The following is a 14,792-nucleotide window of genomic DNA, read 5'->3' on the forward strand; positions in this document are numbered from 1 at the left end:
TTCAGCATTGCTTTCATCCTTCAGCTGCCTTCTGCTGTAAAATTTAAATCGTTCCGCTAGCATCAGCGGCGTGGGGTTTAGATGATTTTTCAGGACAGTAACAATCTCCTCGAACGTCTTATCCGCCAGTTCATCTGGTGATAAAAGGTGTTTCAATTGCCCGTATGTCTTCGCACCCATTAAATTCAATAACGTTAGTGCTTTCTCTGCATCTGGGATTTTATTTGCTTTACAATAATTTTGTATGCGTTCTACATACATGGCCCAATCTTCGATGTCGCCATCAAAGGTATCAATGTTCCCATGTTTAGGCATCGTTGCAATTTATTTTATCCCAAGATGGCGGTTTCCCGCTCTTGTCTTCATCCTCCGCCTACAAAATGGCGGTTTTCCCACGCTTGGCGGTCTTCACCCACTGGCTGCAATGGTGTTTGGCGTGCCGCTGCTGCTCCCCTTTCCCAGCGGTTAGTAACTCCCCCGACGCTGTCTCCGCTTCACCGCGGCTCCCTCGGGCATTCGCGCTTCCCCGATGTCGCGCCTCGCAGCCCTTCTTGCAGCCCGGTTATTAGCACCGGCTGCGTTCGCCTTCACCGCGGCTCTCGCGCCTTTAGTCGCCCCAGACGCTGCGCCTTTTTGGCCCGAAAGCGGCCCGGCCCTTATCACCAGCCGCGATCAATGTCCCCGCGCTGCGCCTTTCGGCCCGAATGCGGCCCGGCCCTTATCTCCGGTCGCGATCGATCTCACCGCCCTTATTCCTCTGTCTTCCTCCCCCCGTCTGTACAGCCAACGCGGCCGACTTTCTGCTCGCGTCGCTGACCGGCTTACCCACCACCGAGGTAGAAAGAAGATAGCTGACTGCCGCTGATGGAGGCTTCGAGTTCAGGATGTCTTCTGCACTCTGGGTTCTCAATGCCTGCCGCGCGACGTGTCTTCCAGCAGGGTGATGAGGGTGGATGCCTCTCTTCGACGCCCGTTCTGTGGACGAAGCCGCCGTGGATATAAACTGCCGCAGGGTAAGAATCGGACTCGTCGCCACTGTTAAGTCTGTGTGTTCCAGTTGTATTAAGATTAATTACTGACCCAGACTACAAGAATAAAGTTCAACAGGTCTTTACTAGTTGGAGGTCAGGACTATACTAAATACAATATCACTACACAGTACTTATATACCGGTGGTCACCACCGGTATTACGTATACAGCAGCCAGAGAAAGTAGTACATCTCTTAAGGTGGAACAGGCTTAAGTTCTCTTAAGGTGGAACAGGTTACATACACCACAGACACTGTGTTAGGGTTAGAGTTTGAGTGGGTCAAACAGATCACAGTGACACCGGACACTGTTAGGGTTAGAGTTATTAGTGCACAGCATGGAAAGCACAATAAATACTCCCACCTGACACCTGGTTACTTTCCTAAGGCAGATGCTGCTGTTTGAGTGCATTGTCAGCACAGATTTAGTTTTCTGGAGGTTGCAAGTCTTTTCAGCAAAGTCGTGATTCACTGTCACCTCATTGGTACAACCTATCACACCATTGACAGATTGCTTCTGTGATCTCTCCTTGACCTGCTATCTATTACATAAGCATGGGTACCATTTATACTGTCTCACCTTGGTCCACAGAATCAGATCTCAATGAGCCCCAACACCAGCAGCACCAGGCACACCAGCAGCACCACCCCCAATCTTCTCCTCAACCACCTGATGCTGCACAGGAGAGAGGGCATCAGTGCAGGGCTGCACCGCGCCAGTGGTGATCCCCCCAGCACAGGGTATACAGGCAGAGGATGAGCTTCCTCAACATGACTGAGCAGCAGTGCCAAAGGAGGCTCAGGCTATTGCGCCAAGTCGTCGCAGACATTTGCAGATTGCTGGAGCAAGACCTGCAGCTCAGAGGAGCGGGTGGACACGCCTTACCAGCTGTCAAAGTCACCACTGTCCTCAACTTCTTCACCTCAAGCTCCTTCCAGGGATCTGCAGCAGACATTTGCAGGATCTCGCAGTTGGCCACCCACAGATACATCACACAGGTCACCGATGCCCTGTTTGACAAGTCAGCCAATTATATCAACTTTGCCACTGATGAAGCCAGTGTTACTGAGTGGGCGCTCGGCTTTGCCACTCTGACTGGTTTCACACGGGTGCAGGGCGTCATCGACTGCACACGTGGCCATCAGGGCCACCCCATCATAATCCAGGAGTCTTTGTCAACCGCAAGGGCTTCCACTCCCTCAATGTGCAGCTCGTCTCCAACCACAGGAAGATCATCATGCATGTGTGCGCCAAATTTCCTGGTAGCTGCTGTAAAGTCTGTGGGTTATATGGTGAATTAATACACAGACTACAAGAGTAACTTTAACAGGACTTTACTATTCGAAGGTCAGGGCGAATCTGCCCAATAAATCCTTACACAGCACTTATATACCGGTGTGGTCACCACCGGTATTACAGTATACAGTAGCCAAGATAAAGTAGTGCAACCCTTAAAATAGTTCTCTTAAAGGTAGAACGTTACATACACTACAATCCTCCCTTTTTAGGTTAACAATATATACATATTCCCATTAATATAACATCTTAACATATATACAACTTTATGTGAAACAGTTCACAGATTCAGTCTCTCTGGAGGCTTCCGGACTCTGTCCGGATAACGCCTCGGTGGTGTAGTCGTTTTCGGTGGTGTAGTAGGTTCTTCTGGCAAGGTCGATTCGGCTTGAAGGACCGTTTCAGGTTCATCGGATTCCAGTGTTACCGGATCGGAGGTAGATGCTCTGGGTATCTCTGCTTCAACATTAGACGTATAGAGTTGTGGAGTAGGTTGGGCCTTTGTGGATGATTCTATGATCTGGTCAACATGGCGCCTTATTATGCTTTCACCAATGTCCATGGTATACATCAACGGTCCTAGCCTTTTCCCAATAGTTCCCGGCTGCCATTTCTCGGTACGGTAGTCCCGGGCCAAAACTTGTTGACCTATCTGAAAGGATCTAGTTGGCCTTTCATTCATGCCTTGAAATTGCCGGTTCTCTACGTCCCGTCTGACGTTTGGCTTAATCAAATCCAGCCGGCATCTTATTCTTCTATTGAAAAACATCATGGCGGGAGTTTGGTTTGTGACCGCATGTGTCGCATTCCTGTACGCCAACAAGAAGCTATCTACCTTATGTTGTAGGTTGATGTCTTCATTACCCATGGCCTTCATGGCCTTCTTGAAGGTCTGGACAAACCTTTCAGCTAATCCATTGGTGGCGGAATGGTATGGGGCGGACGTATAGTGCTTGACCCCATTGCTTTTTAAGAACTTCCTGAATTCTTCGGACACAAATTGCGGTCCATTATCAGAACAGATCTGTTCCGGCAGCCCATTCCTGGCAAATATGGTCCTTAATACTGTGATGGTTTTTTCCGTGGTGGTGGAGGACATTTTTATTACCTCCGGCCACTTGGAGTGTGCATCCACCGCGATTAAAAACATTGGGTCCATAAATGGACCAGCAAAGTCGATATGTACCCTTTGCCATGGAGATGAGGGCCACTCCCATGGATGCAGAGGAGCTTGTGGTGGCGCGTTTTGGACCTTCTGGCATCCTAGACAGCTCTTGGTTATTTCTTCGATGTCTCCATCAATACCTGGCCACCACACAAACGCTCTGGCTAGCTTCTTCATTTTCACTCCACCCAGATGCCCCTCGTGAAGCTCCTTTAGTACTTTCTGCTGGAGTTTGGGTGGAATCACCACTCTGGATCCACACATCAAGGTTCCTTGGCACACTGACAGCTGTTCTCTTCTGTGCGAAAATGCTGGCAACATTGGTTCGCCATGCACTGGCCATCCCTCCACCGTTAAATCGTAGACTCGTGAGAGAGTCGGGTCATTTCTTGTTTCCTTTTCGATCATGGAATTTGTTACTGGTAGACATTCCATTATGGTTGAGTGGAACATCTCCATTGGGTCCACTGTAGTCGCCTCTTCTTCCACTGGCAACGGTAGGCGCGATAACCCATCAGCATTTCCATGCTGTTTGGACCTTTTGTATTCGATGTCATATTGGTGTGCCCCTAGTAGAACGGACCACCTCTGTAGCCTTTGTGCTGTCATAGTGGAAACGGCCTTGTTAGGGTTGAATATGGACACCAACGGCTGGTGGTCTGTCAGCAATGTAAACTTCTTGCCCTGCAGGTAATGATTGAATTTCTTTACTCCCCACACAAGGCTGAGAGCCTCCCTATCTATCTGAGCATAATTTCGCTCAGCGGAGGTCAATGATCGGGACGCAAATGCGACTGGCCTTTCCGAGCCATTTGGTAACTTGTGTGAGAGTACAGCTCCAATACCATAAGGGGAAGCATCACAAGCTAGACGAAGAGGTAGCGTTGGGTTGAAGTGAGCCAACACTTCCTCAGAGGTAATCAACGCCTTGCTTCTGCGAAAGGCCTTCTTACAGTCCTCGCTCCACTTCCATGGTACTTCTTTCCGCAACAGAGCATTCAGCGGATGCAGCACCGTGGATAGATTTGGCAGAAACTTATGGTAATAATTAATCAACCCCAGAAACGACCTCAACTGTGATACATTTTCCGGAGCGGGGGCCTTCACGACCGCTTCGATCTTGTCAGGTGACTTGTGCAGCCCCTCTTGGTCAATGACATGACCGCAGTACGAGATCCGTTTCTGGAAGAACTCACACTTCTGGCGATTAACTCGAAGGCCATATTCCTTCAACCTGGTGAGCACCAGTTTCAAATTTGTGAGGTGTTCCTCCTCGTCTTCTCCCGTAATCAGGATATCGTCCAAGTAACACTGAGTGCTTGGAATACCCTGTAAGACCTGCTCCATGGCCCTCTGCCAAATTGCTGGAGCCGAAGCTACTCCAAAAACCAGTCTATTATATCGATACAAGCCTCTGTGCGTGTTGATTGTGAGATGCTGGCGTGACTCTTCCTCGACCTCCATCTGTAAATATGCTTGTGCCAGGTCTATCTTGAAGTGTTTCCCGCCAGACAATGAAGCAAAGATATCCTCAATCCGCGGAAGCGGGTATTGTACCGTGTGAAGCACCGGATTAACTGTGATCTTGAAGTCTCCGCAGATGCGGACCTTCCCCGGTCCCCCTGGCTTGTTACTTGATGAAGACTTCATGACGGGAACAATGGGCGTGGCCCACTCACTCCAGTCCACCTTCGACAGTACCCCTGCACGTTCAAGCTCTTCCAGTTCTGCCTCCACAGCAGGTCGTATCGCGTAAGGTACCGATCTGACTTTGAAAAATTTTGGGCTTGCATGTTCTGCAATCTTGATTTTTGCCTTAATTCCTCTCAGTGTTCCCAGTCCCTGCTGGAATACCTCTTTAGCCTCGTCCAATATTCTGGACAACCGTTCAGGTTTGACATCTTTCTTTCCGAAATCTACCGTCATCGTGTTTAGTGAGTGCCAGTCTATCTTTATTTTCCTGATCCACTCCCATCCCAGAAGTGGTGGACCTCCCTCGGGTAGTACATATAAGTCCATTCCTTGGTGATCTTTGCCCTTGTGTCTCACCTTGACTTTTATCTTTCCGATGGGGTATACTTTATGCCCCGTGTATGTCTGCAATACTATCTCTGTATCCCGTAGGGGAATATGTTTGAATAACTTTTTGTAATCTTGTTTATTCATGACCGTCAACGCCGATCCGGTGTCCACTTCCATCTTCACTGGGACTTTTGCAATCTGCAGTGTGACCCAGATAGTTTGTCGGTCAGCTTCTTTACTCACATTGTGAATCCTCAGACTACCCAGTTCCTTGCTGTTGGGGTCTGAATCCGAATTCAGTTCATCTGGACTCTTCACAGTCACCTTATGTACCTTTCTGTACTTCTTCTGCGGTGGCTTATTGTTGCTGGTCTTCTTTCCTGACTGGCATACTTTAGCTATGTGACCAAGTTTGCCACATTTTCTACATTCCTGGTTTTTAAACCAGCATTGGTTCTGGTCGTGTGTTGTCTTCCCACAACGGTAACATTTCGTTGTACCCGAAGTCATTTGATCCACACTGAGTACCACTGTCTTCAGCTGCATTTCCGCCGTGCCTCTCGCTGCGGCTTCGTGCGATGCTGCAATAAGGACAGCCTTATCAAGTGTAAGATCGTTCTCTTCGAGCAGTCGCTTTTGTGTTCCTTCCTTCGACATCCCGCACACGAACTTGTCTCTCAGTGCCTCTGTCAGATTTACCCCAAACTGACAGTATTTTGCTAGCCTACGCAGTTCAACCAGGTACTCCGCGTTGCTTTCCTCCTTTAGTTGCGTTCTCCCGTAAAATTTAGCTCGTTCCGCTAACATCAGCGGTGTGGGGTTCACATGATCCTTCAGGACAGCAACAATATTAGCGAAAGACTGATCCGCCGGTTTAGCTGGTGATAGAAGATGCTTCAATAACCCGTATGTCTTCGCACCCATTGAGTTTAGTAAGGTTAGAGCTTTATCATAATTTGCTATCTTATTGACCTTACAATATATCTCGATGCGTTCTACATACGTGGTCCAATCTTCCACATCAGAATCGAATTCGTTGATGTTGCCACGCTTAGGCATCTTCACAATCTTCCTGAGAAACAACAACGAAATTTTTCTTTAACTATTTTTTTCCAAAAATGGCGGTTTCCCGCGCTTGTCTTCTTCCCCGCCCACTTTCAAAATGGCGGTTTCCCGCTCCTGTCTTCTTCTCCGCCTACTGGCGGGAGGGGTAAGCTTTTCCCTCGGGCGACGACCGCTGGCTTTCGGGGTTCGCAGCCTGCGCGCCGGCTTCAGTGCGTTCTTTGTTCCCTTTTCTCGGCAGGGCAACCGGCGCTGGGGACAACCCGTTGACGGCGAACAGTTCCAGCCGCTGGCTGAATCTCCTCGGTCTCCCTCGCTCGGCTCTGTCTCTCCCGCTCGCTCGGGCTCTGTCTCTCCCTCAGCGGCTTCCAATCGCGCCTCCCAGCCCTCTTGCAGTCCGGTCCTTTCCTCCCCCAGCTGCGGCTGAGTTCTCCGCGGTTTCTTATTTTTATTTCTTCCCGCGCCTTACGATCCCGGTCGCAGCGCCTCGCGGCCTCAGTAGCTGCCCGGCCTTTCGCCGGTCGCGGTCGAGCCGTCTCACGACGCTGTTGCGTCTCCCAGCCCGCTTGTAGCCCGGTCTCTCACACCGGCTGCGTTCCCGCTGGTAGCCCGGTCTCTCACACCGGCTGCGTTCCCGCTTGCACCGCGGCTTCCGTGCCCCACGCTGCCCCAGTCTCAGCGCCTCTGGGCCCGACTTCTGTCCGGCTCCTTTCCCCCCGACCGTGGTCGAGTTCACCGCCCTTCCTCCGTTCTTTTTTTTTTAATTTTCCCCCTACTCACAGACAACGTGGCCGACTTGCTTCTCGTGGCTGATCGGCTCACTCACCACCGTGGCAGAAGGGACGATCACTGCCTGTTGCTGATGGAAGGCGTCGTGTCTGAATTCTTCCTTCTTCCTTGCTCTGCAGACTCGAGTCTTCTCTCAGCAGAATGACGAGGGCGGGTGCCTCCTCTCGACGCTCGTTAACTGCTTCGGATGTATCGCTGCCGCAGGGTAAGATCGAACTCGTCGCCACTGTAAAGTCTGTGGGTTATATGGTGAATTAATACACAGACTACAAGAGTAACTTTAACAGGACTTTACTATTCGAAGGTCAGGGCGAATCTGCCCAATAAATCCTTACACAGCACTTATATACCGGTGTGGTCACCACCGGTATTACAGTATACAGTAGCCAAGATAAAGTAGTGCAACCCTTAAAATAGTTCTCTTAAAGGTGGAACGTTACATACACTACAGCTGCCATGACTCTTTCGTCCTGTGCCAGTCTACCCTCCCTCAGCTCTTCGCTCCTCCAGACTTTCCGGCTGGCTGATTGGAGACGAGGGCTATCCACTAAAGACGTAGCTCTTGACACCCTTGAGGAGGTCAAGTACTTGAGGCCCAGGAGCGTTATAATGAAAGCCACATTTCCACCAGATGTGCCATAGAGCAGACAATAGGCAAGCTGAAAATGCACTTCAGATGCCTTGACAGATCTGGAGGAGGCCTTCAGTACACACCAGCCAGGGTCTCCAGAATCGTCGTGGTCTGCTGCGCCCTGTACAACATAGCGCAGCAACGAGGATTAGCGTCCCATGAGGAGCAAGGCTCTGCGCGCACAGCCTCTTCAGAGGAGGAGGAGGAGCATCAGCTGGAAGATGAGGAGGAGGAGGAGGAGCTGGTCCCACCTGCCCCCGAGCACATTGCTGCCCAGGAGGCCAGGGGCGGCCTCATCATGGTCGGATTTACTTAACTTCAGGCATTACACCCATATGGCTGCCATCTGCTGCGGCAGGTTCCCAACACCCCACAGCAACACCATAAAGCAGCCCTACAATGACCAGGCCATTCCTTTCACACTGACCACCATTGCTGGAGGTAATGTTATATCTCACTACTCATTCCAACTCACGAAGTTGCAGATACAATTGGCTATGACTGGAAAGTGGTGAAAATAAGAATTTTTACCTGTGACATCACATTAACGGAAACTTCACACAAACAGTTATTAAAACACCCAAGTGCTTACCCTTGTGCATCTACTTGTGTGTCATCTTTCTCTTATGCGTGCTTCTACGAGGTGCTACCCCTGTGGCTTCAGCAGAGGTAGAGGCAGCCTGCTCACTTCCCTGCTGCGACTGCATAAACACTTTTGGCGGACGTCCTCTGGGTCTTGGGGCCTGTAATGGCCCCGCCAAAGTCAGCTCCTCCTGCGACTGTGCAGGAGCAGACTCGGCCATCGCAATTCCAGGAGGCATCAGGGGCTCTGACTGAGGGGGCAGCAACAGGGGGGGAAGTGAGAGCGCTTTGATAGGAGCCCCCACTTCCATGTCCCCTCTCACCATCATCCCTCTCATGGGCCACCCACACTTCTCTACTAGCAAGAAGCTTGAGAGCACCTTGCTGCACAGCAGTGGGTCCATGAGGATCCAAGTCTATGTTTACATCTGCCATCTATTCTCCATAGATTCCATGTGCTCCTGTGAGTGGCGCATTAGCTGCTCCATGTAGGAGGCCATCCTTTCCATGAAAGAGCCTATAGTCACCATCGCCTGCGACCCGGTGGTGCTCATGTTGGAGATGGACTCTTCCATTCTCTGCACATTTACAGACATCGCAGTCACAAAACCTGTCAGAGCCTCCTGCACTTTTTGCTGCATTTCCAGGATCACCCTCTTTCTCGATGGCCCCCGAGGCTCAGTGTCGGCATGCAGCTGAGCAGAGCTTGGAGCGTCCTGCGCCCTCCGGCAAGGAGTCTCCACTGTTGACCCTGTCTCCACCATCTGCTCATGCTCACTTGTGAGTTGTGAGACAGCAGGTGACAACACTACTCTATCTCTCACAGGATCCACCGAGGTGTGCGTATCTGCGCTGGTGCTGGGTGCGCTTTGGTCTGCTGACGGTGCTCCCTCAGAGGCTGGACTCTCCTCTGAGGAGTCGTCTTCCTCTTCCTCCTGGACAGTCAGTGGGGGGGTGCTCTTGCTGGACCTGTGGGAAAGTAAAGAGATGATTTAAAATGTCATATCAAGAATGGGTAACGATACCATTACGCAAATGATGAACATTCACTGGCTGCTGACATCAGTCCCCATATGAGTGACTGCTATATGCCATGTGACTCTATGAGGTGTAATTCTGTCACCAGGTTGCTGAGAGGCCCCTCCCTCTCCGTCTCCCATCTCCAGCTGCTCTGTGACTCCTGAGACTTCCTGGGCGACCTCCTCTACTGCAGTTAAGGTGGCCAATGATGGAGGGCCACCTCCCGTTCTCTCCCTCTTATTGTGGGCTCTCTTCTCCTGCAAGGAGGCAAAGAGGAGAAGTTTGAGTGAGGGTGATGGAATGAGTGTGAGGAATGGATGGGTAACATCTGTAGAGGGTGACTATGAGGGAGTGGGGTGCCAATGCCAAATGGCCTCCTTGTGTGTTGCTAGTTGGTATGATTGCATTAGGATGAGGGTGAGTGTGAGGGGTAGTTAATCAGATGGGGATGTGATAATGTAGCTAGAGAAGGATGGGTGAGTGTGAGGTATGTTGGTGTGAGGAATGATGTGCAGGAATAGCGTTGGGAAGGCAGAGTGATGGGGATGTGATGAGAGGCACAGCAGGATGAAGCTGAGTGAGGCTTTGCACTCACCTTTCCTGATCTAATGAGATAATTGAAGCGTTTCTGGCACTGTACCCAGGTCTTCCTGACAACATCCCTACTGTTGACCTCTTCTGCTATTTGGAGCCAGGCTCCTTTGGTCTGCTGGGGAGGTCTCTTCCACCCACCTGAAGGGAAGAGGACCTCCTTGCAGTACCTGCACAATCCTAGCTGAACCTTCAAATGCAATGTGGCCGTGGCTCCTTTAAATATCCCGGCTGAAAACGCATCATCGATGACATCATCAGACCCGCACCATTTAATAGGGCCAGGTAACGCACAGGGCTGCCTTAATAGGCACCATTAAAGAAACCGCTCAATCTCAGGAGCGGAATGGAATGAGCAGCAGGGTCGCGACCTGCCACGGCAACCGCCCGCATCCGACCCGCCCAGGTACAGAAAATTCCGGCCACTGTGTTAGGGTTAGAGTTCGAGTGGGTCAAACAGATCGCAGTGACACTGGACACTGTGTTAGGGTTAGAGTTCGAGTGGGTCAAACAGATCGCAGTGACACTGGACACTGTGTTAGGGTTAGAGTTCGAGTGGGTCAAACAGATCACAGTGACACTGGACACTGTGTTAGGGTTAGAATTCGAGTGGGTCAAACAGATCACAGTGACACTGGACACTGTGTTAGGGTTAGAGTTCGAGTGGGTCAAACAGATCACAGTGACACTGGACACTGTGTTAGGGTTAGAGTTCGAGTGGGTCAAACAGATCACAGTGACACTGGACACTGTGTTAGGGTTAGAGTTCGAGTGGGTCAAACAGATCACAGTGACACTGGACACTGTGTTAGGGTTAGAGTTCGAGTGGGTCAAACAAATCACAGTGACACTGGACACTGTGTTAGGGTTAGAGTTCGAGTGGGTCAAACAGATCACAGTGACACTGGACACTGTGTTAGGGTTAGAGTTCGAGTGGGTCAAACAGATCACAGTGACACTGGACACTGTGTTAGGGTTAGAGTTCGAGTGGGTCAAACAGATCACAGTGACACTGGACACTGTGTTAGGGTTAGAGTTCGAGTGGGTCAAACAGATCACAGTGACACTGGACACTGTGTCAGGGTTAGAGTTCGAGTGGGTCAAACAGATCACAGTGACACTGGACACTTACAAAGGATATTGTTCTCCCCAAAAGAATGGCTTTTGAAGCTCTCCTGCTGGAAATTCTGCAAAAGGGAAAAGAAACAAGAACGTGTTTAACTATTGGTCATGGTAACCGCCTCTCCTGACCTTTCACCTACACAACACTGAACTCAATCCATCAATCGGCCCTCAAACACACGGGGGTGAAATTGGTCCTGGGCGGAGTCGCTAAACGGGCAACAGCGAATCAGCTGCCGGTTTTACATGTCGCCCGATTTCCTGTTCCGTTGACTTCAATGGGGGGGGGGGGGGGGGAGGGGGGTGTACAACGATTCGCTATTGCCATTGTGAGTTACCGCACAAGACCCACTAACCTTCTAAAACACGACTACTTTCTATATGAAGCTAAATTTTCCGATTGCTTCATGCCCGATACTGTATATGGTTGTAAATCAGGGGGTATCAATCCGGCGGAGTTCCGCTAGTCCAGATGCCCGCCCACTTTTTCCGTGCCCATTTCTGACCAATGCAGGGACATCTGCCCATTTTTGGGCAGCTCCATGTTAATGAGGTGAAAACGACATCACCCGCTGCACAGTCCGTTGTTTCCAACCCACTTGCGCTGTTTCCTCCTCTTGCCCATGTAGAGGTCGTGTCCGAGGGAGCCGTGCCCTCGGGAGAAGGTGGAAAAGAACATGAAGAGCCGGGTGGCAGTGCCGATTGTGTCAGTTATACCGGGGCGAAAAGGGTTAAACCATGAGGACAGGTTGCATACCTCTTCCAACCTCTCCTCATAACTGAAGTCCCTCGTCCCTGGTAACATCCTGGGAAACCTCCTCTGGACCCTCTCCAAGGCCTTTACATCTTTCCTGAAGTGTGGAGCCCAGAATTGTCCACAATACTCCAGCTGAGGCCTAACCAGTGATTTATAAAGTTCCAGCATGATCGCTTTGCTTTTAAATTCTATTCCTCTATTTATAAACCCCAGTAACCCATTTGCTTTTTTTAAACCACCTGATCAACTTGCCCTGCCACCTTTAAGGATTTATGTATGTGGACACCAATATCTCTCTGCTCATCGACACTTTTCAGAATCCTGCCATTTATAGTAAACTGTCTTTCCACATTAGGCCTCCCAAAGTGCGTCACTTCACACTTCTCCACATCGAACTCCATCTGCCGTGCTTCTGCCCATTTCACCCTCCTGTCTGTGTCATCCTGAAGTCTACAACTATCCTCATCACGGTCTACTATGTTGTCAAGTTTCGTATCATCTGCAAAGTGTAAAATGCTGCTCCTATACCAGAGTCTAGGTCGTTTATAAAAATTAAAAAGCGTAATGGACCCAAAACTGACCCTTGGGGAACACCACTGCAAACCACCTCCCAGCCTGAAAAACCTCCATCCACCACCACCCTTTGCTTCCTGTCACTGAGCCAATTCCCTATCCATACCGCCACTTTCCCCTTAATTCCATGGGCTTCCATCTTCTTAATAAGCCTCCTGTGTGGCACTTTGTTGCATCCTTCCGAAAGTCCATATACACAACATCTACTGCACTACCTGTTACCTCATCGAAGATTTCATTCAAGTTAGTCAGACACGATTTGCCTTTAACAAATCCATGCTGGCTCTCCTTGATTAACCCCTGACTTTCCAAATGAAAGTTTATTTTGTCCCTGATAATTGTTTCCAATAACTTCCCCACTACTGACGTTAGGCTGACTGGCCTGTAGTTTCCTGGTTTATCCCTCTCCCCTTTCTTGAATAGTGGTATAACATTAGCAACCCTCCAGTCCTCTGGCACTACTCATATTCAATGAGGGTTGAAAGATTGTGACCGATGCCTCTGCTATTTCTATCTTTGCTTCTTTCAGCAACCGAAGATGTATTCCATCCGGACCAGGAGACTTACCACCTTTCAGTAATGCTAATTTTTTTAGTATGTCTTCTCTATCTATTACTATCCTGTCCATAGCTTCCCTCTCCTATTTTAGTGTAACCTTCACATCATCCGCTTCCTATATGCAGTTGGATGCAAAGTACTCATTTAATATTTTAGCCATGTTCTCTGCCTCTACATGAAGATTTTCCTTTGGGTCCTTAATAGCCCTAGCTAACCGCTTACACTTTACATGTTTATAAAATGTTTTGGGTTCAATTTAATGTTGCCTGCTAATCTTTTCTCATAACCTCCCGTATTAACTTTTTCAATTCCCTCCTGTACTTTCCATAATCTTCCTGGTTATTAACTGAATCTTGCTCCTGACATTTGTCACAAGCCACCTTTTTCTGTTTTAGTTTAACTTTTGTTTCCTTTGTCACCCAGGCCACATTAGCTTTGGATGCTCTACCTCTTCCCCTCGAAGGAAAGGGACCCATTATACATTTGGTCGTTACATATTAAAATGTTTTCACTCAACAGAGACAAATGAAAAGCTTCATCCATACAAAACTGAAAGTCAAACAAAATACTTACGGATCTGGTTAGTTGTTGGGGAGTAGAAGGCATTAACTGTGGTGGGATTGGTGTACCATCTGTACAAAAAGGACAGAGTCATATTAAATGGATCACGTACTTAACAACAGTCTCTGCACTTCAAGTAGTTCAGTGCATGTATCTCGCTCCGAGGTTTCGGGAGATGGGCTAAAGATCTCTGTAAATGCAGGATCTCTCTTTCGAGCACGTTAGTGTATATTTGACTAACAGATCTGAGTGTAACTACGTTCTGTATATTTTGATACAAGGTGCAGCGTATCACACAGTAAAACAACAGCATGCAACTGACTGGAGCATGTCACAGGGATCAGGATTATGAATGCCACTGAATTGCATTTACACCTTCTTAAATGGGCCTACTGCCTGACTCAAGGGACCGCTCCAGCCTGGACCCCCAAAGATGAGGACATTAAACATTTTTTATAAAGAAGTTTGTAATGTCAGCCTCCATTTGTGAGGGGACCAAAGAGGGTGGCCATCATTTCCCCGGACATTGGCACTGCCCCGGTGGTAGCTCGGTTCAGGTGGGTACCTGAGAAGGGCCTGTAGTGACAAATGAGGTGCCTCGTACTGACCCTCCATACTCCGACAGGGTCAGCGCTGGAGGCCACCAGCAGGTGTGATCCCAGTATACCCGCGGGACCCGGGTCACAGCATGCGTGTGCTAACGTCGCACAGCGTCATTTCAACGGCTGGCGTGCCTTGCTTCCGCAGGCGGGATATCAAAAGGTAAATAGACCGGCAGCATTTACACACTCACTCTGTCTTCGAAACACGGCTCCTTAAGTGTGAGAAACCAGTCTGAGCAAAGAACTTAAGAGACTGCAGCACATTTCCAAAGTAGTCTGTTTTCGAAATAGTCAGCTGTGTAGGCAAAGGTCAGAGAGAGTGAGAACTCCAAACAATAAACCAGCACAACACCAATAGCATAGGATAGCAAAATACTGCAGATGCTGGAAATCCGAAATAACAACAGAAAATGCTGGAAAAACTCAGCAGG

General features: G+C 49.4%; 1 protein-coding gene across 4 annotated transcripts in view; it reads right to left on the bottom strand.

Annotated features, from left to right (window-relative positions):
- The window catches only part of phex (phosphate regulating endopeptidase homolog, X-linked), a 225,177-nt gene that overhangs the window by 32,112 nt on the left and 178,273 nt on the right, over positions 1-14,792 (bottom strand). For all 4 annotated transcript variants that reach the window (XM_086006138.1, XM_086006141.1, XM_086006139.1 and 1 more), the window contains 3 exons: positions 14,553-14,656; positions 13,772-13,830; positions 11,321-11,375 (listed from right to left, as the gene is read on the bottom strand). In XM_086006138.1, the coding sequence (XP_085862264.1) occupies positions 11,321-11,375; positions 13,772-13,830; positions 14,553-14,656 (218 nt within the window). The remainder of the gene's footprint in view (positions 1-11,320; positions 11,376-13,771; positions 13,831-14,552; positions 14,657-14,792) is intronic.

This window comes from Somniosus microcephalus, chromosome 14 (assembly GCF_052327205.1).
Source record: "Somniosus microcephalus isolate GS21.2 chromosome 14, FLI_Smic_1.0, whole genome shotgun sequence".
In the NCBI taxonomy this organism is placed as follows: domain Eukaryota; kingdom Metazoa; phylum Chordata; class Chondrichthyes; order Squaliformes; family Somniosidae; genus Somniosus; species Somniosus microcephalus.